The following is a 26,802-nucleotide window of genomic DNA, read 5'->3' on the forward strand; positions in this document are numbered from 1 at the left end:
GAGTTTTTACGCGTCATCACATGACACTTTATTAAAAAGACAATGAGGAAATTTGAGACATCAGAGTTCGACGTAGGTGGCCTGTGTGGCGACACCACAGTTGTTGTCCTTCTGGCTCATTAGGACATATCCGTCGTTTCCCCAGTAAGTTGACCACGAATTCTTGACTAACCAATACTGTTGATCATTTTGCACTCCGTAACCCACAGCCAGAACAGAGTGATCCAATCCGTCAGCATCGTTACCTAAAACATGACAATACACTTAGTCATGCGACAACCATTAGATAGTGTACACTATAAAAACACAAAAAAAACACGTAATTTTATTGCACAAGTGAAATGCTGCCGTAACCTACATGCGGCACAAAATTCCTTTGGAGTGCACAATGTACAGTTCCGGACAAGGTTTTCACAGTCTCATATCCCTTTAATGCAAGTGACATACTTTTTGCTTATGGGAGCTGTGCCGCGTGCACTCCAAACAATTTTTTTGCAACATCTAGGTCACGGCACATATGCCGACAACAGAGTTAGCAGTCATTTTTCTGTAAAATTACGATTTTTCTTCTTGTTTTTTTTTTTTAAGTTTAGGTCCTGTTCATTCGCTCCTTAATTTTCGGCGTCTTCTAAGGGGATTAGAAGGAAAACCGCAACTTTCCGTAACGCCGCAGCAAGAAAAGTATATTTTTGGAAAACGGTGGAGATTTGAACTTGTTTCTCATTTTTGAAAGTTTTAGCACTGAAGTTGTAACACCTAAGGCCGGTTCCCACATATAGCGATTTGCTACACAGCACTGCACAAACGCGCTATCTATGTCCTCCTCTCAGTGCAGCGAACCGCTATATAACAGCGCTTGTCGAAGTAGAGTCCCCTTGAACTTTTCCAGCGCTGGTGGTGGCGGTGGCGGCGCTACTTTGAGCGCTAAGTCTGCGTTAACCAATCGGGGGCTTCTTTCAGCGGTGACGTCGCGGAAGCTGGGGTATGTTTTGCTTCTCGCCACTCGAAGCAGCAAGGCGGGAAGGCGACGACGACGACGTGAAAATGGCCACGAGTTTCATCTGTCACAAAAGTGTCACCGACGATGGTGCTGCGGGTACACGACGCGAACAGTAAGCAATCACGGTAGTAGTGGTGGTAGTGGTGCACCACGTCGCAACGAGATTTTCTGTGACCCGCGCAGGATAGCGCTATGTACTCGGTTGTTTGTGAGAACGGCAAACAGAAAAACAGCGCTAGGTTTCTAGTGCTGTTTTCTATCGCTATAGAGCGAAGCGTTGTATGTGGGAGCTGGCCTTGAGAACATGAATATCAATGGTTCTTGTCGCGTGCGAGTCATGTTGAGGACTTACGGCATTTGGGTTCATAGTAGACGCCATTGGAGTAGAAGCTGAAACTCTTGTGGGAGGCATCGATAGAGACTGAGATGGGACCCACATTAGCGAGGGCCTTGCGAAGTTCTTCCACCGTCGTTACATTCACGTAACTCTTGATTGTTGCGATCGTCTTGTTCACTTTCGTATCGTGGCAGATCCCATCCTAAAGATAAAAACGAGAATAAAGAGAAGGCTGATACCTGGGAGTATATACGCACCTGTCCCAGGTAGCTTCCGTAGTCCTCGTCCGATGCTAGCCCATGTGCCTGAATGTAGTGATACGCCCGGAAGTCTTCGCCCCCATCGCAACCGTTATTGCCATCGAGCCAACTGCAGTCGATCAGCTGCTGCTCCGCCAGACGGACCAATCGCCCTGTCTGGAACATCATACGTTAAAGAATGGTCGAATCCCTGAACCCAGAAAGCTTACCTTGACGAAAAGCGCTCCTTCCAGGTGTCCCACTGTACCGAAGCTCCAGCACGAACCACATACCGCTTGGTCCTTTACTGGTGTTACAGCACCTGCACACCCATCTGTCATACACATGTTCTATACAAGTCACGGTCTCACCGAGAAGCCACCAGTTAACGCTCTCCGGCAGTTGGTGGGAAAATTTATCCATGGGAAAGGAACGACCTCGACTTGGAAAGGCTCTGGAAGACTTGAGTTTCCCACGGAGATAAAGTAGTTCTTCATCAGTTTGGTCTGCCAGGTGGTTGACAGCAACGTTGTAGCCCAGGTTAGCACGGTTTGTTGAGTGGATGAATCTGTGATAATCTTCCAGTTACATGGCAGAGTAATAAACGCACTTAAGCGGGATTCCACACACCAACCACATGCAGTTCCCACTCCCTCATTGGTGGCCGTCTGCGGAGAGGGTCTTGAGAATGCCGGGAATTTCGGCTGCATAGCCCCGTTCCTTGCTTTTGGAACATTCAACTAAAGCTAATACGAAGGCGGTATCGCGACAAAGCTACTGGGGCAGTAGCGTCTCTAAAGGGTGCGAGGGGGTTCCGCGTTCATGCAATCCGCGTTCATGCAAGCATTCGTGTTTACAACGACGAACTAATTCTCTGCAAAATTATCAAACTAGAAGCCTGAAGTAAGAAAAGTCAAGCGATACAGAGGGCCTGTGTGATGTGATGTGATGTGAATAAAGAAAAAATGGGGATGTGAGTTTCGACGAAGTCAAACTCGCTACCCCAGTACACTTAATACAGAAAGTTCAATGCGATGATGAGATGATGAAAACGCGAAAGGGTGATGTCCAGAGACGAACAGAGTTGATAATGGAGTTCAACATGTAGGTCAAAAGTTCAAGAGCTGCGCCCAAGTTAGAGTAAAGTGGCGGAATCACCGGGGGCACACACAGGACACATCACACATTCACCGTGTCATAGGATGTCCATAAGCCCGGTTGCATGCAAAAAGTCTTCAAGTGCCCTTAGCGCCTTGTCGGACGAAGGAGGACCTAATAGTTTCGTGATGTCGAAGGCTCGGGAGTCCAAACGAGAGAGGCTTGTCTCTAATGCCCTTCGAGCATCGACGTACTTCTGACACCTGAGAAGGATGTGTTCTACATCCTCTACAACGCCACACTCACTACAGTTCGGAGAGTCTCGCTTTCCGATTTTGAAGACGAGACGTGCGCTGCACGGTACATTGAGCCGTAGCCTATGTAGGACAGGTGTCGTTTGTCGCGTAAAGGAAGGAGGTACTCGAAAGCGTAACCCTGGGTCGACCTTGTACAGAAGCGAATCCCGAGCCGATCCTGTTAACCAGGAGGTATTGCACATTCGTTGTTTGAACTCGTTCAGCATTCGCCCCGCGTCACCCTTGGTGAAATAAATGGGCAACACGTGGGCGCGCCTTAGTTGAAGAGCCCGGCGTGCAGCAACGTCCACAGCCTCGTTACCTGCAATGCCACAGTGGCTAGGGATCCACTGCATTTGGATGTCGTGACCTTTTAAAACTGCTGCATGGTGTGCGTGTAAGACATCTTGTGCTGCTGTCGCCAGAGATCCCGTAGTAAACATGGTAGCTAGGGTCTGTAACGCACATTTTGAGTCGCTATAGATGGTCCAGCGAGCAGCTGAAGATTGTGAGTTGATGAAACTTATTGCCAAGAGGACTCCATAAAGTTCAGCGGCCGTTGCAGAGGTGACGTGAGACAGCCGCACCGCTCTCTCAATATTCACCTCCGGGATAACAAATGCACACGAGGAGCCGGATTATGTCGTAGAGGCATCCGTGAAAATCTGCATCCTGCCTGCAGAGCTGTTTAGTAGCTCAAGACTGAACTGACGAAGAACATGCGTTGGTATATCCTTCTTTCCCGGGAGTCCAGGCATACTAGTTCTTACGTCAGGAGGCTGCAGGACCCATGTTGGGATATCTGGTAATGCATGTGGCTTGTGTTTCGGAATAAGACCACGTTGTGTCTGGATAGCTTGGGTAAAAGAAGAGTGGTGACGACTCATAATGGCTCGAAGCTGAGGATGGCGATGGTGACGCGTTGCCAACCGCACGTAGTGGCGGAACGTTTCTTGCATCCTGAGAGCTGATACAGGGGTTCCCGTGCTTCTGCCATGGCTGAAGCGTTTGACGTTGTTCGAGGAAGGCCAAGACAGAGCTTGACGCCCTTTGCTAGGATAGACTCTAACACCTTCTCTGTGGTAACAGGGAGGTTGTGTAGCAAGGGAATGTGATGCGCAACCATCTGACTTATAAGAGATCGGTGAACGCTGAGCATTGCCCGATGAGATGTGCCCCACCGGGAACCGCATAAGTAACGAAGAACATTAAGACGACTCTCAGCTCTTGCGTTTAGACAGCGCACCTCCGCTACCCATGACAAACTCCGTTCGAGAGTAACGCCGAGAAAGCGGTGATGTGGTACACGACGTACCTGATGATGACCAATTTGTAGCTGAAATCGTTTAAGATGGCGGCGCGTAAAAGGCAGCATTACAGTCTTTTCTGAAGACAGGTCCATGCCTCTCTCCAGCAGGAAGTGCACTACGCGATCAAGTGAAGTCTGAAGGCGACGCTGTAAAGCAGGCCACTGCTTTCCCGATGACCATATGCAGATGTCATCTGCGTAGAGACTAACAAATACCCATTTGGGCAAGAGACGAGGCAGGGCAGCCATGACAGCATTGAAAACTAAAGGACGGAGTACGCTCCCCTGTGGTACCCCTGCTGACAATGTATGCAAACTCGTGTCGCGTTTTGCTGTTCTCACGAAAACAGACCGACCATTAAGAAAAGCAGCAATCCAGCGAAGAGCCCGGCCAGTGACGTTGGAACTGTATAGGTCGTAAAGGACATGGTTGTAGCTCGTCGTATCATATGCTCTCTTTATGTCCAAGAAAACAGCTGCTGTAAGCTCACCCCGAAATCTAGCTTCTTCAATGTGAGTGACCAAGTTTATGATGCAGTCTATCGAGGTCCGAGCCTTTCTGAAACCTGCCATTTCGGGAGGTAGCAGACGCCGGAACTCTAAGAACCACCCTATTCGGCGTAGGATAATCCTTTCCATGATCTTACACACGCAGCTTGTAAGACTGATGGGCCGAAATGACGTCAACTCTCTAGGTGATTTTCCAGGCTTCAGGACTGGCACAACTTGCGACGTCTTCCATGACGGAGGGACAAAGCCGCGTCTCCAAGAGTCGTTGATCAAATTCAAAAGTAAAGTGCACGACGTCGGTCCCAAGGAGGCTATAGCTTTGTATGAGACCCCATCGGGCCCTGGAGCTGACCGCTTCGTGGACAGGTGGATGGCAGCCTCCAATTCCTGTATCGTGATGTCACTGTCCATATAGGGGTCTTCAGCTGGCTGTGTAAAAACAACCGCCCTATACGCGGCTTGTGCCGAGTCCCTGTGGGATGTTGTGCATGACGCATCTGAGGGCCAAATAAAAAGCCTACAAAAGTCTTCCCCAACAGATTTTTCGGTCGTGCCCTGATGAACGGCTAGTGCTCCAAACGGCTTAACTTGGTCAACCGGGGAGCTTAGGCCCTTGATGATCCGCCAGACATGTCCCGTAGGTGTGTATGGAGATAATGTAGAACAGAGTGCTGTCCATCTCTGCTTGGCTAGACGTTGAAGATGAGTGCGAATTAGTGATCGTAGCCTGCAAAGCTCGCGATAATCCTCAGTGCAACCCGATCTTCGCAGTCTTCTTTCCGCCCGACGAGGTATTGTGCGAAACCTTTCGAACTCGGCGTCTACGCTGCGATATTTGATCGGGCACGATATCTTTTTTGTTGCAGCTGCAATACTAGATGGCAGCGCCTCGTTGAATTCGTCAAAAGTGGTGACATTCTGTAGAAGTTCCTCTGTCCTGCGTTTGAATACTTTCGAGTCTGTGACTCTTTCTTGTCGTGATCCGGCAACCATTGGGGAGTAAGATATGAGTATAGGTATGTGATCGCTTCCTAGTGTATCTAAATCCGTCCTCCAGTGCATGCGAGAAACCAGATCGGGAGAGCAGACTGTAATATCCAGGCAGATTGAATAAGAGGGACCCCGGAAATATGTCGGTGAGCCGTCATTTAACACCACAGCACTGCAGTCTTCAATACATTGTTGAATCAGTCGCGCCCTTGAATCGGCATGTTGACTTCCCCAGCTGTTGCCATGGGCGTTGAAGTCGCCACATATGATAAAACAGGAAGGAAGTCGCTGGAAGAACTCCCTCATAGCATCTTCCGGGATGCGAATAGAAGGGGCGATGTATACACTAGCCACAGCAATCCTTCGTGTGCGGAGGAGAACACTGCAGACAACAAACTCGAAGTCCCCATAGCTAGAGGTGCACAAAAGGCTGCGCTAGGAATGTCCTTTCTAACACAGAACATAGCCCGGCTGGACCCCGTCGTCGAGGCAGAGACGTACGTAACGTAGTTTGAAAGCCGGGAAGAAGGATCCATTCGATGCTCGCTGATAGCCAACACAGGGAAATTGTGCCTATACACAAAATTGCGAAAGTCGCCTAATTTAGTTCGCATGCCATTGATATTCCATTGAAATACAGTAGTATGTTTGTACCTATCGCTCATTACTGGTCAGTGTGGTACGCTTGTTCAGCATCGGCTCCAGGGAGAGCAGAGCTTGCACCTCCGGAAGTTTAGATGCTCCAGGTATCGCTTTCAAGATTGAGTGCAGAGCAAGAATGGTCAATGGCACGAGCATCTCAAGATTGACATTCGCTTGCGTCTCAGTGTGATGGGAGCTCTGTTTGCCGTGTTCCTGTTGGAGCGCAGGAGCTGGAGTCGCTGGCGTGGCTGTTGCTATAGGCTCAGAAGGCACTTCTGGACTATTCTTCCCCTTCGCTGCAGCTTCAGCAAATGATTTTTTCCCTTTAGGGCGTGTGTGTTTCTGGTCACGTATGTTTTTGTGCACCTCTGCTGGAGGAGGAGTCTCCCTTGGTGGCTGCTTAACGTAGGTAGCATTTGGACGAGTGAATACTTTGGTCGCTTCCGTAAAAGCCCTCCGAGCGTGTGTAGCCGCCGCTGCCCGTGCAACTCTACACGCTCCGTACGACGCTGTATGTTTCTCTCCGCAGTTAACGCACCTTGGTTCACGACGCGCCGTGCAGGTTTTAAAGTGGTGCGCTCCTGCGCATATCTTACACTTATGTGTTCCCCTGCAATCCTTCGCATAATGGCCTAATCTCTGACACTGGAAACATCGAATCGGAGGAGCCACGTACTCTGTTACCACATGCGTCGTAAATCCCAGGCTGACTTCCTCCGGCAAGGCCTGACCGGGACCAAATGTGAGGATGACACTTGACTTATGGTAGGGCGTGGACGACCCATCGTCTTCTCTCTTATAGACAATTTCCCGTCGTACTGCCGTAACTCCGAACGGCTGAAAATATTCTAGTAGTTCTTCTTCTGAGTACCACCTTGGGATGTTTTGGATCCTTCCCATTGATCTCAAGTAGGAACCCGGTATCGAAGTTTGCACCTCGATTCCAGCCACGGTTGACAACTGCAGAAGACTTCTGGCCGAGCCTTCTGAGGGTACACTGATGACGAGATTCCCTTCTCTCGTGATCCGGTGGGATAAAATTTTCTGCTGCGTCGCATGAACAATATCCTTCGCAATCAGATTGGGGTTGACTTTCCAGAAGGATTTCTCTGGGTTTATAGGCTTCAAAATTATTGGGATTCCTGTAGGCCGATTCTTCTTATATGTTACGACTTGGAAGGGTCGAGGGTCAACTTCGATCTCCTCTATTGCTTCAGGATCTAGAAAAGTTTCGTCTTGCGCATTAACAATGGTGTCCTCAGAAGAAAGATTGTCGTCCTCCAAATCCTCTCTGGGGCGCTTACACCCTTGCTTGTCTTTCTTGAGACGTGGGGGTTCCAGCGCTGGGGTGGTAACCTTTGGGGTGACCGGCGTTGCCGGTGGCTCAGCCATCCCGGACGCCAAACAGAACGCAGACGCCAAGCTGCGATGACTCAATCGTCTACGATGTGCGAAAAATCGAAAATGAGCCGGTAATTAATTGGATCTACGGACCAGAAAAATTAAGTTCGTTCGGCGCAAAGACTTCTGCTTCCTCCAGAGGGCCTGTAAACATGGGCGTACCCAGAATTTGTTCCAAGGGGCGGGGCAATGTGCTTCCCCCGGGGGGGGGGGATTCCACGTCAAGAGATCCAATGGGTCAAGAGATCCATCGAGCCAAGAGTCCATCCACCGATGGATCTCTTGACTCGATGGATCTCTTGACCCGTTGGATCTCTTGACCCGGTTGGATCTCTTGACTCGTCTGAGGGTTCCCCAGGCTTGGATCTTTTGACCCCTTTGTGTTACGTCGTTAACTCTAACATCGCTAAGCAGAAATTACCCGTATCGAACTTCGAGGGACTTGTTTTACGTGAGGTATAAATAGAATACAAATGCAGGTGGCAAAACAAGATCTCATTTTTATTGACTTAGTTACTTACTTTGTAACACATAGCGCAGTCAAAGAAAAGCCGACAGTTCTCTTATGTCATTTGTGTTAAAAACAGGTGGTTGCTTTGTAAGATCGACCTGTTTGTAACACAGGATTTATAGGAGTGCTGTCTTCTGTTTTGTTTTTTTGTTTTTTCAGCGCTTCGTGTTAGAGATTATTTCTATAGTTAGCGTGGGCTACGTACACTCACATTGGGTAGGCCGGCTGCTGTTTCAAACACGTTGATTATTCAAACACTTCTCGTATCACAGCACGCTCGTAGTCGAAGAGCCAAGTCGCTGTTGTGGACACACGTTCTACATGGCGGAACCGTCTGATCATGGACTCTCTCAGGGTACGAAAGATAGCTTCATATGCCCGAACATCTTTCTTTGTGTGTGTGTGTGTTTCTGTATCAAGTTTTCCCTTAATTTTTCCCGCCGTCCACAAAAGGACAAAGACAAAGCACTTTGGGGCTGGGCCCATTATTATTGGTAACAAACTTCAGTCCTGGCATAACGTGGGGACGGCTGCGCAAATGGACACAAAAGTACAAAGACAGCTCTGAGTCCAGCAGTATGCCCTGCATTTTGGGGTTGAGGTCAATGAACGTGACAGGTCAATGTTGATTGGAAAGAACAGTCAGACAGTATTTTCCCGCACGGTCAGTAAAAGAATAGAATAACGTGACAAGGGTGGGGACCAATGAAAAGAACGCTACAAGGATAAGTTTTATGCTCTGCGGCCTACGATTCTTTGTAAGTTGAGCTCAATATTCTTGGTAACAAGCATCCGTTCTGGCATAGCGTGTTACGGCGCTAGGAGCAATGGACATAAACGTGCAAAGGCAAAAGGGGGACTCGACTCGCCGCCGTAACCTACAGCGCAAGCACAGGATCTTCTCGCTTACTTTTTTTGTGCGTGTGTGGTAAGAAGAGAGAAAACACCGAAAAATCTCCACTGTTACCGGCCATATTACTTCCTAACTTAATACTACGTACAGCGCAATCGTTCTGCAATGAACATGGTAAGGGATAGACTTTCTTTTCTGTCGGGAATCCTGACCAGTATAACGCTTTGACTGGTTGGATCTCTGTACTCGCCTGTCATGTGACCGGTTGGATCTCCTGACTCGATGCATATCTTGACTCGTTGGATCTCTTGACCGGAAGCGGGGGGGCTAGCGTGCAAACCCCCTACCACCTCTTTTTCTGGAGGCGGACGTTGCGGACTGTGCGGGCGTTTAGAGGTTCCTATTATGACATTTGGACTAAAGAACGCACTTTTTCACAAGCGACCCTGGGGCTCCAGGGAAGGGGCACGGCCCCATTTGCACCCCTCTCGGTACGCCCATGCCCGTAAATGAAGCTTGTGCTGTGCACAAAATCGCACCAGTCTTTTGTTTTGCGGTTGCCTATTCGACGTCATGTAGTTACTCATGGCTCAAATAACCTTTCAACTCAGCAAATAGGAGCTCGGAACTTTATGTCTATCTTCATCGTTTCGCCATATGGAGCACGCAATGCTACCACTTACATGTGGTTAGCTTCATGGATCGCTGCCCTCTACATACCACAATCCGGACGCGAATACGTTGCAATTGTAGCTATGAGACACGAACATAAGGACAACCAAATATCGAAATTGCGTCTCATTTAACTCAATTACGAAGCTTGATAGCTTAGGGACAGCCTTAATTAAGTGCTGCTTCGTTTCCCTGATGAATTGTCAAATATCGATTCAGAAAATGCTTTTAGCAGTATATATATGGCAATATATTTAGCAAAAATATTTTTTCTGAAACATTTTTAGCTCGCACTGATATATTTAGACGCCACAGAACTCAAGCTTCCTCATCAGTCTCCTGATATCCTCCAATGCGGTCTTCAATTCAAAAGGCATGTACTTGAACTGGTGTAAGCCACTTGTGGTGGCAAAGGCTGTCTTTTCTTTTGAGGAATCCGATTCCTTACTTCTCATATCCCCATTGGGACATTTTTATTCAAAGGTATTAATTCACATATTTAGTAACGTATGTCTGTAAATCAACATCAGTAGGCAGTCGTCAAAAGTGTTGTTTTTTTATGAAAAAGCTCCTGCGCTATTTCTTTTGTTTCTTTTGAGCGAAGCATTCCGTGAATACCCACTATTTCATGCCATTAAATTCTGGAGGGGAAAAAATTACCCCTATTTTTCAATTAGCAATTCCTTTGTTCTTTCGTCGGAGTGAAAGAAGAGGACCACCTTTTTTGCTTACCTGTCCCCCACTCCTTCCTGCTGACCTCTGTCCACGACTGGACACCACTCGTAGCCATAGTTGTTTCGCGGTTCTAACATAAAACTTAAAAAAATACTTTTTTGCGTACCTTCCTTAGCTATCCTTGTGGTCGTGGACCTACGTGCGCAAATTCACCAAGGAAATGAGGCAAGCGGAGCTCTATTGATACGTGATTGGAATTCGGGGAGAATTCGGCCCGAACATGGGGCAATATCAAGTTTAAGCGGAGTAGTACCAAAGACGCATTTTATGCGACGGGCGGGCACTGACATTCCCGCTTTGCGCACCTATTCAACTTGATGTCGACAACCAGAAAAATCGCTTGTGAGTACGAAACCTGAGGTTCTGGCGGAAGATGTTCATTCGCTTCTCGTGTTCCTGAGAGTCAGTGTATCGCTTTCCGTGCACCTCCTTGAATTCATCAAATGCCTGATGGACGTGGGCGTCGTGGTTGTTCATGAACTCCGCCATGGGGTTGTGGAGTGCGAGGCTCTCGGCTCCCGGACCCGGAAACCCTCGGCACTTTGCCGCTGAAAAGAACGCAGTCGAATTAATCTCAATGTCCCGTACTTTAAGAAACCACACAACGTACACGCTGCAACAGTGGCAAAAAAAAATTCGGCGCAAGTCTTTCCATCAGGCTGTTGTGTCATAGGAAGGGAAGCTTCGTGAGGACACTTTACCAACGTGTCAAAAAGCGACATCAAGAAGGCATGAGACAAGAAGAATTCTTGCTAGCACACCATCACGTGACACGCCTACCGAACGACGAGTCAGTGCGTAAGCACAGCCCGGTGTACAAGAGTAGCGCTCGATGCCGAGCAGGGCAGTGTACAAAGAAGGAGAGGAAGAAGCGCTTACTGGTGAGAGAAGAGATATTGAAGACATCGGGGTTGAAGGGGCCCTTCTGGAAATTGCTGTAGAGGACCTCGTACTTGTCGTAGTGGGAACCCAGTAAGGTATTGTAGCCGTGCATCAGGTACCGTCGCGGCACCGCATCGCCTGCTTCGTCTAAGGACACCCATAAGGTGTACCTGTTTACTTTGGCTCCGATCGTTTCCACGAGGTCGTAACGATCGCAAACTTGTGTGTCTCTTGACCACTGGCCGTCACTCATGCAGGGTTCACTGCCAGAGAACTGAAGCAAAATTGGAATAGTTTTAAGTTCGTTTCCACACCTGGTACAGACACACCTGCCTACAATACAGAGACAGGGTGTTTCACTTAAAAGTGACCCCTAATTATTAAAAGAAATGTACTTGAGATCAAAATTAGAAACCTTCTGCGTCATACTTGTGAAGGTTTTTGCCGCCCAAACAGGTGCCCCCCCGTTTGCAATCTTGCCATCTCTGCAAGTCCGTTTCCGGATTTCATCAGTGGTGGCGCTATCGGCAAGGCCAGAACAGTGCCGTGTATGCCAAAGGGAGTCTGGCCATTAATGGGACCTGCCTATACCTGGAGCTCCACCTACTTTTTGAGCTCTCTGGCCAATCACGATCCAAAATACAGTTCGCTATAATCCCAGGCTATCCAAGCTATATATTACCTGTATTTACTGGGTGCCGACATTTTCAGGAAACTGGATTGGATTAGATTGAATAGGATATTCACTGACGACCTACCAACATAACGGATTTTGCGTCCACTTTTAAAGGCGCCATCTGGGTAGAGAGGGGCATGTCGGGAAAACTCAGAATAGCAGAAGTGCTTGCTAGCAGAACTGATTGGCCGGAAGAACCGCTTGTTGGAACAGACTGCCGGTATTATACATATTTTAACTATGAAACATAACAAGATTAAATCAAGAACGGGCAAAGGTGAATGACATGAAGGTGACATGAATAAAAGTATGTCATAAATGCATATTTTTGGCCATCCGTAGCGTTTTTGTTTTGTTTTTTTTTTTGCAATTTGCCTGTGATCACTGTCTTTACTAGGCCTAACAAGGACGACGAAACATATTCTTTTCAGGTAAACATCAACACTGGAGCGTAATTTAGAGGTGATTTGCAAGATAATTGCAACAGAATGTACACTTACGGAATAAAATTGAAGTAATTTGTAAAAAAAATTTGCCATGAAATCCTCGCTTCGCCGTTCCAAGCTACGCCGCCATTTTCGGGAAAATTTTGGTGTCATGGTGGCCCGCATAGAAAACGGCAGCCAATGAAAAACGCTCAATTTGATTGACAGGTCGAGCCTCTTTTTTAGGCTCCTCCTAATGGCCAGACTCCATTTCGCATACACGGCACTGGGCTAGAAGACACTCCCACTGCGCATGGAAAGAGCATGAGAAAAACAGAAAAAAAAAGGAGGGCGGGGACCGGCCCAATCACGTATTTTGTCATCGCAAACTTGACTGTTCGCAACCATCAGTTACCGATAATCACCGACATAGGATGTTCTGTGCTGTTTCCTGTGTTGTCCTTTCCTCCTCCCCATACTTTAGGCGGGGCAACCTGAACGAGCGCGCCTTCATGAGCGACGGTTTTTCGGGCAGTTTTTACGTGTTTTCGGGTGTCAAATTTTTGTGGAAAGACTGTGAAACATCCTGTAATTGTGACTGAAATGGGGTGTTGTGGCCATGGGGTTTCTAATTAGCGAAAAAAAACGTTACCTTTCCTTGGGAATTTTTTGAGTTCAATTAAGCTAATTAGACAAATTAGTGAGGTACACTGATGGAAACCGCCTGTTTGGGCGGCAAAAACCTTCACAAGTATGATGCAGAAGGTTTCTAATTTTTATCAAAAGTACATTTTTTTAATAATTACTGGAGTACTCTTAAGTGAAACACCGTGTATAATTTCAATTTCACGTGCGTTTCCTTTTTTTTTTTTTTCGAATGGCTTTTTCTAGATCAGTGAAAGCGACCACAGCCGCGATACTCACGGTAAAGTTCCGCACGTCTGGCAGAACAGACTGAATCGTGACGGTGATGTTCTCCGTTCCATTGACCTGAAAGCAGGTGCGCTCGGGTTCCCAGGTCGCCTTGTTAGGCATGTAGGCGATCTTGTAGACGACACCGTTGCACAGCGTACTGCAGTTTTCCCGATTGCCAGCAACCTGCACTGTCTGGACCATATCTGCGCAAACCACAACAGACTTTCATCCATTCTACTGTTCACGAGGCCATCAAAAGTTATGTCCAATATATTATACCGCCGTAGTAGTCGACTCGGCTAAGGTTCCTGGTCGCATCGAAATAGCCCATAAAGGGTTCTTTGATCTCTGCATAGGGAAGATGGAGAACTCCCTGGACGGTGTATGTCGAACCCCATTGGACCTGGCCGGAGCAAACGCCTGTGGGGAGAATCACCAATCCATGTTACGTTATCTGTTATCTGTTGCAAATGTTACCATTCCACAAGAAGCGATCCAATTGCGTGGCTCGATCACCACGAATTTTGTTGAATTTCTTTTTACAGGTTGGAAGAGTAGTGAGATGAATTGTTGCGCCTCTCTTGTTCTTGAAGTATTTTCGCCGGAGGCGGCGGCATTCTCACGTTAGGTGGCGCTAAACGTCGGTGGTAGTCAGTGCCGTGTATGCCAAAGGGGGTCTGCATTGCCATTAATGGGACCTGCCTATACCTGAGGCTCCACCCACTTTTTGAGGTATCTAGCCAATCACAGGTCGAAATACAGTTGTCTCTTATTACATCCATCCAGTACTTATACATCACCCTTATTTACTGGGTGCCACCATTTTGGAGAAACTCGGCGATTGATTTGGATTGAAATTGATATCACTGGTGACAGACCAAAACGACGGATTTTGCGCCCACTTTTATCAACGCCACCTGCATGGAGAGAGGCATGTTGGGAAGGCTCAGAATTGCAGAAATGGTTGTTGGCAGAAGTGATTGGCCAGGAGAGCGGAACAACCGCTTCTTCGTAGCAGACGACTGCCGGCATGAAGTTTTACATCACGTAATGTAAGTGGATCGAATCAAAAATGAGCAAATATGTATGTATAAATAAAATGCAATTATATAATGCAAAGTTTTACGTATAAGGTTCGTCCTTCTTCCTATTTTCTTGGTATGACGGTCTTAACTAGGCCTAATGTTAGCGACGAAACATCCCATACATCGCGTAAATAACGATGGCGGAGCGAAAGTTGGAGCTGATTTTGCCGATGTGTACATGAGGATATATACTCACAGTATGAAATTAAAGTAGTCTGTGAAATTTTTTTGTCACGAAATCTCCGCTTCGCCGTTTCAAGCACCATCCTCCATCTTGGAGAAAATTTGGTGTCATGGCAGCTCCCATGGAAAACAGTAACCAATGAAATGCGCCTAAGTTTGATTGACAGGTCGAGCCTCTTTTTTAGGCTCCTCCTAATGGCCAGACTCCCTTTGGCATACACGGCACTGGTGGAAGTCTCCAAAGTTAGGACTTTCGATGAGTCCTCCACAGAAAACGGCGCAATGTATTTTATATCAAAAAACGTCAGGGTGTTCATAAACGATGACTCGTTTATTGTAAACAAAGCAGCCGTCGCTTTGACGTGTTGTTGTTGTTGTTGGTGGTTGGGTAAATAACAAGGGGAGGTTGAATTCGCGCAAGCGAATTCTGCTACCCCACCTCAAAAAAAAAAAAAAAAGAAACGGTACGATCGCACCACGGAAGGTGCGAGCGCACCGCAAAAGTTCACCGGGGCGAGCGTCTGGACCGCGACCACGCAGGACCGAGCGCGCCGTTCACGTCAAGGATCATAGTAATGTCCACGCATAGTCTAGTATAGGGTTTCCAGTCCAGATTTCACAATGGAATTGACAAGAGCATTGAAGGCCGCGTCCCTGTGCTTAGCGTCCCATACGCCTAAGGCTTTCTCTATGCTGAAATCCCTGCTGTCGAGATGGCCAAGGGTCTGCCTCAAGGTGCATCTTTGTGCAGCATGTTTTGGACAATGCATGGCGATACGTATGTTCAGTGTTTTCTACTGTCCCGCACAGTAAACAGTCGGCCGCGTCCACCTTCCCCCCTTTATGAAAAAACTGGCGACCATAGAGCACATTTAGGCGTAGACGATGCAGGAGAGAGAGAGAGAAAGAAATACATGATGATGATGATATGGGGATGACTTCCGCTGATTGAGCAGAATGCTACCACATTGCTATTGGGGAAAAATGAGAGGACGGTGATGAGGATGATGCTGACGACGCTGACAGGCAGTTTTAGAGAGAGTCGATCAGGCCGGTAGTTTGCGGGAATTTGATGAAGGGTCTCAAGACGGATATCTGCTTTCGTGGGTCCCATGGTCCCAAAATGAGTCTGAGGTCAAGGGGTCGGCTGTCAATCCGCGCAAAGTCGTTTGCCAACAAGTGACGCTCCCTCCTATATGTGGCACATGCGATGATCACATGGTCCGCGGTCACTGGCACACCACACTCCGGGCACAAGCGTGCCCGGGCTCCGGGCACAAGCATTCAGCCGTAAGCGATGTAGGAGGGACTTAATGACGCGCGGTAAAGATGTCGGTAAGTGACACGAGAATGTTGGGTCCACAATTCCCAGCATGGTACTGACCGGGACATCCCGACGCCATTGTTCGACGGATGAGGAGGCAGCCCAGTCACGAAGAAGGGACCGTCTGTCCCCCCTTGGGAGAACAATCGGGACACACTTGCCCTGGTGGTGAGCGGCCGCTGCCGCAGCGTCGGCAACTGGGTTGCCAGAGATTCCGCAATGACCCGGAATCCATTGAAAAACGATGGTGTGGCCGTGGGCAGTTATGGACTTCAGTAGGCGTAGAATGTTTATCACAAGTGTGGCCAGTGAGCCTGAGACCTGAGGTTTTCAGGAATCGAAGAGCTGACTTGGAGTCCGTACAGACTACCCATCGCCTGGGTCACAGGTGGCCGCATATTGTAAGAACAGCAGGATTCCGTACAGCTCGGCTGAGGTCGAAGAGGTGCGATGGGACAACCGGCAGCCCCGGGTGAGCTGTATCGAGGGTATCACAAAAGATGAGGATGACGAAGTTTTCGTTGAGGAGCTATCCGTGAAGACCGTGCAGAACCCGTCATATGCGGTGCCGATGAAATCCATAGTCAGTTGCTGTAGTACGAGGTCGGGGTAGCTCCTTTTGTTGTCCGTGATCCCTGGGACAGAGGCGGTGACGCTTGGCAACGGAAGTGTCCACGGGGCCGAGCTTTCAGCGGCGGGGCTGATCACGAATTTCGGAACGCGGGATTTGAATGACATTATACATCCGTGGATGGGTAGAAATCCAGCGAACCGGTAGAGATGTAGGAAGGGAGTTGCCTCAGGACAGAAGCCGCCGATATTTCGAACAGAGACTGTTCTTCTTCTGGGCACCGTCCTCATCATTGGCATGGTATTTAAAGGGTTAGGTGTGACGTGTTTAAAGGTTCATGCGAATTGTGGGTCAACAGCCCGGAGGGAAGAAAGGTCCCTACGGGTTTTTACGGCGGGAGTGAATGGCTGCTTTGTTAGAGTGTGGAGGGGATTATGTGAACGTAGTGATCTAGGCTACAGACCGGTTGCAGAAAAATGGAAGGTTCACGAACACGTGGACGAAACGGGACAACAGACAAGAATTCGCAAGCATAGCGAAAGATAAGGAGGTTAGTGGTTACGTGGGGAAAATTCCAGAACGAGCAAATTTTTTATTTTTTTTTAAATATATATTTGTAATACAAAGTTGTGGCATGCAATAAAGAGAGCAGAAAGCAGTGGCCATGCAGAACATAACAGATGATAATGGAGGTAGATGGGAAAAGCATATTTTATTTGTGAAGTGTTTCTAGGGTGCCTTGTGATTTGTTGATACCGGACGGGTGAAGAGCGTTGAACTTGTATATGAGATAAGACTCCCTATCACGTCTGTCACGTGTGGATCTAAACCCGGTTTCTAGAATATATAGTTTAATGTTGTCAAAATTGTGACCAGGAACGTTAAAGTGTTCGGCGACTGCTTTGGGGAGTTTGTTGGACGTGTCGGTTCTGTGTCCGGTAAGGCGGTTGTTCATTTGTTGGCCGGTTTCACCAATGTATTGCATAGAGCAGTCGCCGCATTCAATGCAGTATATAACATTGGAGCTTGTGCATGTGAATGCGTGGTTAACGGGGTGGGTGTAATTGCTCGCAGTGCTTTTGATGGAGTTAGCGTGTTGAACGTGCTTGCATGTTTTGCAGCGCGGGAGGTTGCAGGGTCGTGTTCCCGTGTACGGGGCGCTCGTTTTGCTTATTTTGGCATTGACCAAGGAGTCTGCCAGGTTTCTTGCGCGTCGGTATGTCACCTGTATGGGATTTGTGAATATGTTGTTAAGTCGGTCACTGCTTTGGAGGAGGGGCTCGTGCTTCTGTAGAATGGCTTTGATGTTTGGAAGTGCGTTGGAATATCTTGTGATGAAGCTTATTTGGCACGCGTCGGGATTTACATCCGTGGATCGGCGTGCTGCGCCTTGCCCGAAGTTTACGGATGAGCGCGTGGTGGCGATAGTGTGCAATCAGGCGGAGATACTGGCGCACAGTTTCTGTGTTTCGGAGAACTTCAAAAGGGATGTCGCGGGCTTCCGCAACCAGTAGCCTTGTCTCGGCCCCGCGGGGGACACCGAGGCACACCCGTAGGCTCGGTGCCAGCATAGCGCGGATCCTCTGTGCTAAGGTGCTGGGGAGATCGTGAAGCACAGGCAGACTGTAGGCGACTGTGGCCCGAATCAAGGCGTTATGCAGCATCAGGAGGTCCTTCTCATCGCGTCCCCACCTCATTCCAGCGAAGTGACGGATGACAGCGGTCCAGCGCAACTTTCTTCTCCATGCCATCGATGTGGCGTTTCCAAGAGAGGCTAGTGGTTAGAGCTACGCCGAGGAATTTGTGGTGCTGGGCATTTATAAGTGGCCTCTCCCCAATGTGCAGACGGCATCGCTGCATGAATTTGCGGGAGAAGGCGAGTGCCGCACTTTTCTCCGCTGATATTTCCATCCCTGCTCGGAGCAGGTAAGTGTGAATGTCGTCCAAAGTAGCCTGGAGGCGTTGTCGAATGGCAGGGCGAGATGTACCAGTGGACCAGATGCATATGTCGTCGGCAGGAGAGTTTCTATGTGTCTGGGCGTTTTTGAAGGTATGGTGAAATTCAGCTCCGGGTCTAGCGTGCGTAGCAGTGACGGACCACTGTTGGCGTGGTACCATTTTGTCCTGCGGATGTCATCAGTCATAGATTTTAGGAGAGATTTGATGTCCTGCTTAGAAAACGTGACTAGAGCACTGCACGGGCCGACTTTTCCGGGCCCGACCCGGCCCGGGCGCCACTAAAAATGGCCCGGCCCGACCCGGGCCCGGACCTTCATATTTTTATGCGCCCCGGCCCGGCCCGGCCCGGTGACCCAGTGACTAGAGCCCGGCCCGGCCCGGCGTCTAAGCAAATAGAGCCCGTCCCGGCCCGGTGACCCGGCGAGTAGATCCCGGCCTAGTATTTCCAGCCGCGAGGTACGCGTTTCTGGCGATTATCAAACAAATTTATAAGTAAATTTATAAGGAGAGAAGACAAACATACAAGTGATGGCGGTTTAACACCGTAACCGCACGAGACCAAATTAAATCCAGAACGCGCGGGGCGTTATCGTTACACTGTCAAGATTTTGCGGAGATAGAGCATGCTGTCGACAAACTGCTTCTCCCAGTCCCTATCCCTCTCACCAAGCTTTGCCATAGTGATTGTGAAATATGTGAGGAGCAATGTAGAGTGGCTTGGAGAATGTTCTAGAGGGTCGAATCATATGCATAATGCAGTACCCTTTGCTTGTCTTTGCAAAATATGCACAGGAATGACGCAAGCGCATGAAGATATGAACTAATGCATCTCCAATGTGTGGAATTAGCTGCGTGGCCCGGCCGGGCCTGACTCTCGGGAACATATTTGTCGGCCCGGGCCCGGCCCGGCCCGCGGTGGTGGCGTATTTTAACGGCCCGGCCCGGCCCGCGGTGCTGGCGTATTTTGTCGGCCTGGGCTCGGCCCGGCCTGGAGCACACAGCCAATAACAAGCCCGGCCCGGCCCGCGGGCCGGGTCGGGGGCCCGGGCCCGTGCAATGCTCTAAACGTGACTAGATGTTCTGTCGATGACAGGTGTGCGATGTTCGCCATTTGGTCCGCCTTCTCGTTACCACTTATGCCAACATGGCCAGGCATCCACTGAAGAATGACGTCGTGGCCGATATCTGTGCACTTGCGATACGCTAACAGGAGGTCTCGTACTGTTGACGCCGTACGGCCTTTTTCCCAAGAACAATGAGATAGCTTCAAGGCCGGCTTTGGAGTCGCAGTATACACTATCCATTGCACAGGCAGCTCGAGCGTGGCAAGGTAAGTCATGGCTAGCTGTACGGCTACCAGCTCCGCTGTCGTCGATGTGTCGCGGCTTTGACGTGTCTTGTGTGCTGTGCCATAGGCTTGAACATGTTTTTGGTGCATGTTCCATTTTTTGTTTGTCCGAAGTGGCTGCACGTAGATAGTTAAGATGGCCAGCCATGTGGCTCGTTGCGAAAACTTAAAATATGTTGTGAAATGTACAGAATATGAGAAATTTGCTGTGCTGCGAAAAGATCGATGTGGCCAATACCATACGAACATTCTGTCAAAGTTAAAATGAAGACGAATCTGTCCACTTGAACATAATGAAATTAGAAAAGGTAACTTTTCGTTTCGTTTTTTAGTAATGAGTTTTTATTTTTAAGGTCCACGTGGCCATCACCATGCTAACATTCTGTCAACGCTAAAATAAAGATGAATCTCTCCACTTAAATATAATAAACGTAGACAAGGTACTTCTTGTTTCTTAGTAATGAGTTTTTATTTGTCAGATCTGTGTGGCCGCCACCAAACGAACATTCTGTCAACGCTAAAATGAACATGAATCTGTCCACCTAAACATATAAAAATAGAAAAGGTACTTTTTGTTTTGTTTTTAGTAATGATATTTTCATTTATAAGATTCATGTGACCATCTTCGCAACATTCTGTCAACGCTAAAATGAAGATGAAGCTGTCCACTTGAATATAACACAACTAGAAAAGGGTGCATTGTGTTTGTTTCTAGCAATGAATTTTTGTTTTTCAGTTCAGTGTTAGCGCCGCGAAGCAAGTGTGGTTGTGAGCGGCGTACAGACGTGGGTAGATGGAAAGCGTACAGCAGGAAGGAGTGGGGACAGTGTGGTTCGCTTGCGTCCTGGACTGACCTCAGGAGGGAACTGTGCCGACAGTTTCGTTTGGAAAGTCGGCCGGAAATCCCAGGGAAAACCTCGGACAATACAGCCGCTGACGAGATTCGAACCCGCGTCACGTGCAGAATATGGACGCTTATCGCGCCACGACAGTTAAAAATTATATGTTGAATATGATTCTCGTATTTGACGCGGTGCTCTAGAAGATCTGGGGCATATTCTTCTTCATTGCCCACACTACCAACTTTCAAGAACCGCACTCTCCGGGTTTCTTAGTCAGCTGGACTCATTATTAAGCCCAACTTTCTCTATCAAAATTTCTTGGTCCCTGGTCGAATCCGGCGCTCTGCGCTCAAAGCTCTTTTTACCTTTTTGGACACAATAGGACTTCGATCGTTATTGTGAAGGGGCCCCTGGCGATGGAACTTTCCAATCATCATCTTAAAATAAAGTTGTTGTTGTCATGTTTGACGTCTGTTCTGAGCTTATATTGACACAAGGTAGCACAAGGTACAAGGTGGCAGCTCCGCAGCAAAGATACCAAAGTCGTAAACCAATTAGGCAGGCCACTTCTGGAGGCCGTGTGAGCCGTTCTCTCTATGTGTCTGCTGGTGGGAGAAGTGCCCGAATTTGATGGACTTAAAAAAAATCCATCTACGCTCTACGCATCTACGCTCTAAGCTCTACGCATGCACATGTAGGTGCTCAGGAGCAAGATGAGCCACAATGAAAGGCCCGATGCAAGGCCGCCCAGGATTAGGTTACTGACATCAGCACAGGGAACAGAATTTGTACCATCAACGGCACCGTTTTGTACGGACGGCACGTACTTTGTACCATCAGATCGACCGCCCGCAACCTTAAACCGGCAAAACAATTCCTTTGACATTCTGCAGGCTTCCAAACAGCCAAGGTGCACAACGTGAGTCTCCGAAATTACTTGCAATGTAATTATTTAAGCATTTTCCGATCACTTGATTGTTTTAATGTCACCGCTGCAATAAAATATATTTTTCTCTGTTGCTCCATGTATGTTTAATCATTTTACTGAGGGAATATCACAGAGTGGCACCAAGCTCGTTCAGCGTAACCACATGTTGCTCTGAAAAAAAATCATTACTAAAAGCAACGGTTACCCTTTCCCATTTTTATCATGTTCAGTTGGAGAGATTCATCTTCATTGTAGCGTTGACAGAAAGTTCCTATGGTGATGACCGCATCAATTTACTTCGCTGCAGTACAACAGATTTGTCGAATTCTCATTATTTCACAAAATATTTCCAGTTTTCTTTTACAGACAGAGAAATATTTTTTTCTACGCATTGATCACGCAACAACAACGACAAATAACTCGTGACTATGACCTGGGGTGATTCACCCCATGACGAGCAGTACACTACCCCATTACGCGCGAAATATTAGATGTCAGATAATGTTTCGCGCAACGAGCTCATAGCTAGCGATTTTTGTATCTCCACGTGTGCAGCGAGTCAGAAAATATACGAAACGGGCACCCAAAACGTTAATGTTTAAGCCTATATGGTATAGTATAAAAGACACATCAAGTTATTTAGAATAAAGCAAGCGTTCTTTATGGCCGTCCTGACGTTTTATGATCTAGAATACCTTGAGACCTAGAATACCTGGAATACCTCCGTGAAGTAGTAGTCAAAAGCAACTCGCTTTGAAAACAGACACAGGTGTTAACCGCAACGTCACTTGGGAATACACTGCTCTCGGCGAAAATACTTTCTAAGCTGTTATCTCTCTACAATACCATCCATTAAACAACACGAAAATTCAACAAAATTTGTGGTGGTCGAACCACGTGTTTGGGTCGCTTCGTGTGGGATGACCACCACCACCAATTTAATCAACTCAATTGTATTTCTGGACATATCATTACTACAAAACTCGAAGCGTGCAAAACTTTATGAAAAAGGATTCATGATATGATGTGTATTACACGCAGGCGTATAGATATTTTTTTTCGACAAAACTCCACTAATCCATCGAGTTGTGATGTCGCATTCCAACTGTTCTGTAAGCACGTGACCACCTCACTGTCACCTGCCATCCCACTTTGCTGTAGAACATGGGCTGCTAGAAGCTGTGTTTTCAGTTTGTGCGTAATATAATAACATGAATCACAGGCCCTTTAATATCATCCAGTCATCGTTCATTTTGATTGAATTAGCAAGTACTAAATGATTCCATTATATAAAGTCAGATGGAGTGAAACTTACGGGTGGCGACGACGGCCAAAAGACAACGCAGCAGTAGCGTCTTCATACTTGAATGCGGTGACTGCTGACGAGTTGCTGTTACTTATCGGGAACGGCATTGTGGACTTTGGTTTGGAAGATAGCACGTTCATACAGCGGTGTCATACTGAATGAATGCTTAGGAAACCAGTTTCAAAATGAGCTCTGCTACGACGTTCCCTCCCACACATCTCATACGTGGAATTTTTAATGGGTGCTCGAAAATTCCGGGATGGAAAATCGTGAGACCGGGGAACAACCCTTTTATCCGAGTTGTCTTTTCCTGTATTTCTAGTAATTTTCTGTGTCTCTGCTGCTTCATCTTCGTTTCTTTTTTTTTTTGGGGGGGGTGGAATAGCAAGCCTACATCATGGCTGACCTTTCCCTTCTTTCTCCTTTTCTTTTTTTTATCAGCATATCCCCCCCTCTTTCAACCGCGGCAAATAAAGCGGCCGTACGCGTTATGAAAGAAATGCTTTGTAATCCAGCTTCCTAATTGTGCTCAGTATGTGTACGCATCCGACAGTTATACAGGGTGTTTCAAAAAACGTGTCATTCGGACTTTATAAAAAAACGGGGCGACCAAAAATACGGGGTAAACGGCACTTGTGTGGCAACTGAATTTGCCATCTTGCAAAAATATTTTCATCTGATTTTAATGAAAATAAATTGAATTTCTTTAATTGAACTTCAAAATTTCCCAAGTCAACCTAACGTTGTTTTTACAGAATTAGAGAGCCCGTAGCGAACTTAGTCAGATCCACCAAGAAATCCGCTCGATATTGCAAGTGGAACTGCCCAAAAAAAGTCCCGAAATCGAGGCTTTAAAGTTTCGGGTATTCAACGGCGCACGAAATCAGACGCAAAGATTCGTGGAGAGGAGGACATGCTCCTGCCCCCATGAAAGATAGAAGGTCGAAAAAAAACAGGGCGGGAAAAAAGAGGCGGAATCATTTTCCCAAGCAGCACAATGTACTGAAAGTCGGGTGCAATAGGGGTGGACGGTATGTGTCTTATCAGTGTTCTTTAGTTTCAGGAGTTTGTTCAAGGCCTTCCACCTACCCGTCCACCCCTATTGTACTCTACTTTCAGTACATTTTGCTGCTTGGGTTTGTTTACCGCTTATCAACGTATGGTGGAATGTCACCCGCCTTGTTATCGGCGCGTCTTGTGCTGCACACCGGTCCGGCGATAAACTGTTCTAGCTTCATGGGGGCAGGGGCATGTACTGCCCTCCGCGGATCTTTGAGACTGATTTGGTGCGCTGTTGAATACCCGAAACTTTGAAGCCTCAACTTCGGGACTTTTTTTGGGCAGTGCCATTTGCAATATCGATCCTTGGGGCATCGGCTATGAACTGAGTAGTGAGCGGCTCATTTGCATACGCTCACGAATTAAATAAACATGGTATATTTTAAATTATACTTCGCACGCTTACAGAACCTCTGTTTTACGCATTGGGGCCTTCAGCGAAAAATATTACAAGGAAGAAAAAAAAAAACGCGTCGCGTCGACACTTAGTGATTTTTCCGAGTAATTAAGTGGTTTCGGTTTACATATTTCTTGCGCGGAGCAGTGCACCAATGCGCTCTTTGGATCAGATATCTCGCTGTCAATTTCGTGCTCATCCGCCTGGTTCACGCACGGGGGTGAAGGAAGATTAGGAACAGCCGCAAGAGCTGCTTTAGTATTCCTTATCAAAGCGACTGGTAAACAGCGCTGGCGGTTCTGTCGTTCCGTAGCTGAGATAGCGTCCTCTTATCGTGGATAATGACGAATGCGCCGCGAGCGCTGTGAACTAGTGGGGTACACTCTTAAAAATTAACTACATCACATAGCACGCTCCTAGCCAACCATCATCCCGAATGAAAACGTTCTCGCCCAATTTGTTGAAAACGGGAGGCGGAGCCTGTAGAGAAGGAGAAGGAACACCAAAGCATCTCCTGCGGTCTTGCGGCTGTAAACGGCTGCGGCGGCTGCGGCTTTTAAATTCTGTCATCCCCGTGTGTCAACCAGGCGGATGAACACGAAAATGACAGCCGGTTAGCTGATCCAAAGAGTGCCTTGGTGCATTGCTCCACGCAAGAATTGCAAACCGAAACCAATTAATTACTCAGAAAAATCACTAAGTGTCGATGCGTTTTTTTTCTTGCAATATTTTTCGCTGAAGGTCCCGATGCGTAAAACAGAGGTTCTGTAACCGTGTGAAGTAAAATTTAAAAGTTGGGATGTTTATTTATTTCGTGAGCGTATGCAAATGAGCCGCTCACTACTCAGTTCATAGCCGATGTCTCAAGGATCTTTCCCAAAAAGAAATTTCTTCGATGGCGCCACCTGTTCACGAATTATTCAGCCAGGGGATTTTCGTGAAACACCCTGTATATATACTGTTGCACGCTACTGTGAGTTACCACCTGTAATAGAAATGATGGTTAATAACTATTGAGACGCTGTGTGCGTTGTCCTCCTTCGTGTTCCTAGTCTCGACGTTTTCATTATGAATGATACCATCTGTGCCAAGAGGACAGCTAGCGATCTTCAATTTGTTTTAGTAAACCGTCGTAATTACCATAATAAATCTACGATCGTCTTCAGCGCTTTTTTTTCTTCTTCTTCTTTGCGTTCATCGTCTACTGTCTTGACTGCCCTTCTACGTCTTTGCACTATACGCGGTTCATGAGGGAAGTTGTAAGAATGAGTGCTATGCAAGGCTGAAGTATGTTCCCCCGTAAAGACTGAAGCCAGGAATTTGTTTAAAATTGTGGAACACAGACTATCCGGTATAAGCAAACCGCTACGATCATTAATGCGTAAGAGAGAATGAGTGAACGGGGAGATCGTTCACCAAACTTTTCTGGGTTTGTTCACAAGCAAGGATGGCAACGTGCTATGGTAAAAAGTAACTGACAAGATGGCGTATATAGAGTGGCCAGAGTGGTGAGTAATAAATACACCGAAACAACAAACACGATTACATCCTCGTGTTTCAAAACCTGCTTGTCCTTTTGCTGCAGTCTTCAACGGCATTGCCTCAGGTGGCAGTCTTTCGTCATATCCCTGGTGGCAAATGCGACTGCTCGTTGGAGAGCCTTACACTGGTTTGCGTTCCGATCTGGCGTTGGCCTCCGATTCAAGTGTTCAGGTAGGTGTTCGAAAGGCTAATGCGAGCGTCCCGCCGCAGACAGGGGCAGATGATTTTTCTGAGGAGTGGGTCCAGCCATGCATGCTGGACACGCGATCTAGGGTCAATTAAACTCTATGTGAAGACAGAAATTGAAGAGGCGGTCAGGACATCCGGACCCCCCTCTAGGTCCGCCCATGGCCACATATCAGCCCTATAGGAGCGGATGGAATATCAGACCATGCTGTGGCGCATCTTGTTCATGTAGCCCTTAGAATCCTATTACAATTAATCAACAGCCCTTGGATTCTGGGTACCGTACCTGAATTTTGGAAAATGCCCCAAACAATAGCAATATTTAAACCCGAACAGCACGCGATAGATTAGTTCCATCTGAAAATCTTGTGTATATAGTTGCTTATGCCAAGTTATGGATTGCCTGGTTCGAACTCGAATCGAGTAGTTCGAACTCGAATCTCACAACCGTCTTCCCAAGGTGATGGCCGGTTTTAGGAATGCACGATGCACGATAGGCCATTTAGGTCTTGTTTCAACAGTTGAGGACGAACGTGCACATGGAAGGAAAGACTACAGCCGTATTCCTTGGCATAAAGAGG

The 26,802-nt window shown here is 47.6% G+C and overlaps 1 protein-coding gene and 1 long non-coding RNA gene across 2 annotated transcripts in view; one reads left to right on the forward strand and one right to left on the reverse strand.

The window, feature by feature from the left end:
• Positions 1-23,146, reverse strand: LOC135385251 (digestive cysteine proteinase 2-like). The gene is made up of 10 exons (XM_064614456.1): positions 23,047-23,146; positions 13,771-13,911; positions 13,501-13,694; positions 11,473-11,749; positions 10,949-11,141; positions 1,948-2,144; positions 1,807-1,898; positions 1,595-1,753; positions 1,353-1,539; positions 1-245 (listed from the first exon to the last, which is right to left on the reverse strand). Exons 1-10 carry the CDS (start codon positions 23,090-23,092, stop codon positions 61-63), a joined length of 1,671 nt encoding a protein of 556 aa, XP_064470526.1. The 5' UTR covers positions 23,093-23,146; the 3' UTR covers positions 1-60.
• LOC135385254 (uncharacterized) overlaps positions 19,919-26,802 on the forward strand; it is a 12,153-nt gene continuing 5,269 nt past the window's right edge. Inside the window, exons 1-2 of the long non-coding RNA XR_010420372.1 lie at positions 19,919-19,943; positions 26,079-26,206. This is a non-coding gene — a long non-coding RNA (uncharacterized LOC135385254). The remainder of the gene's footprint in view (positions 19,944-26,078; positions 26,207-26,802) is intronic.

Source organism: Ornithodoros turicata, chromosome 2, assembly GCF_037126465.1.
Source record: "Ornithodoros turicata isolate Travis chromosome 2, ASM3712646v1, whole genome shotgun sequence".
NCBI lineage: Eukaryota > Metazoa > Arthropoda > Arachnida > Ixodida > Argasidae > Ornithodoros > Ornithodoros turicata.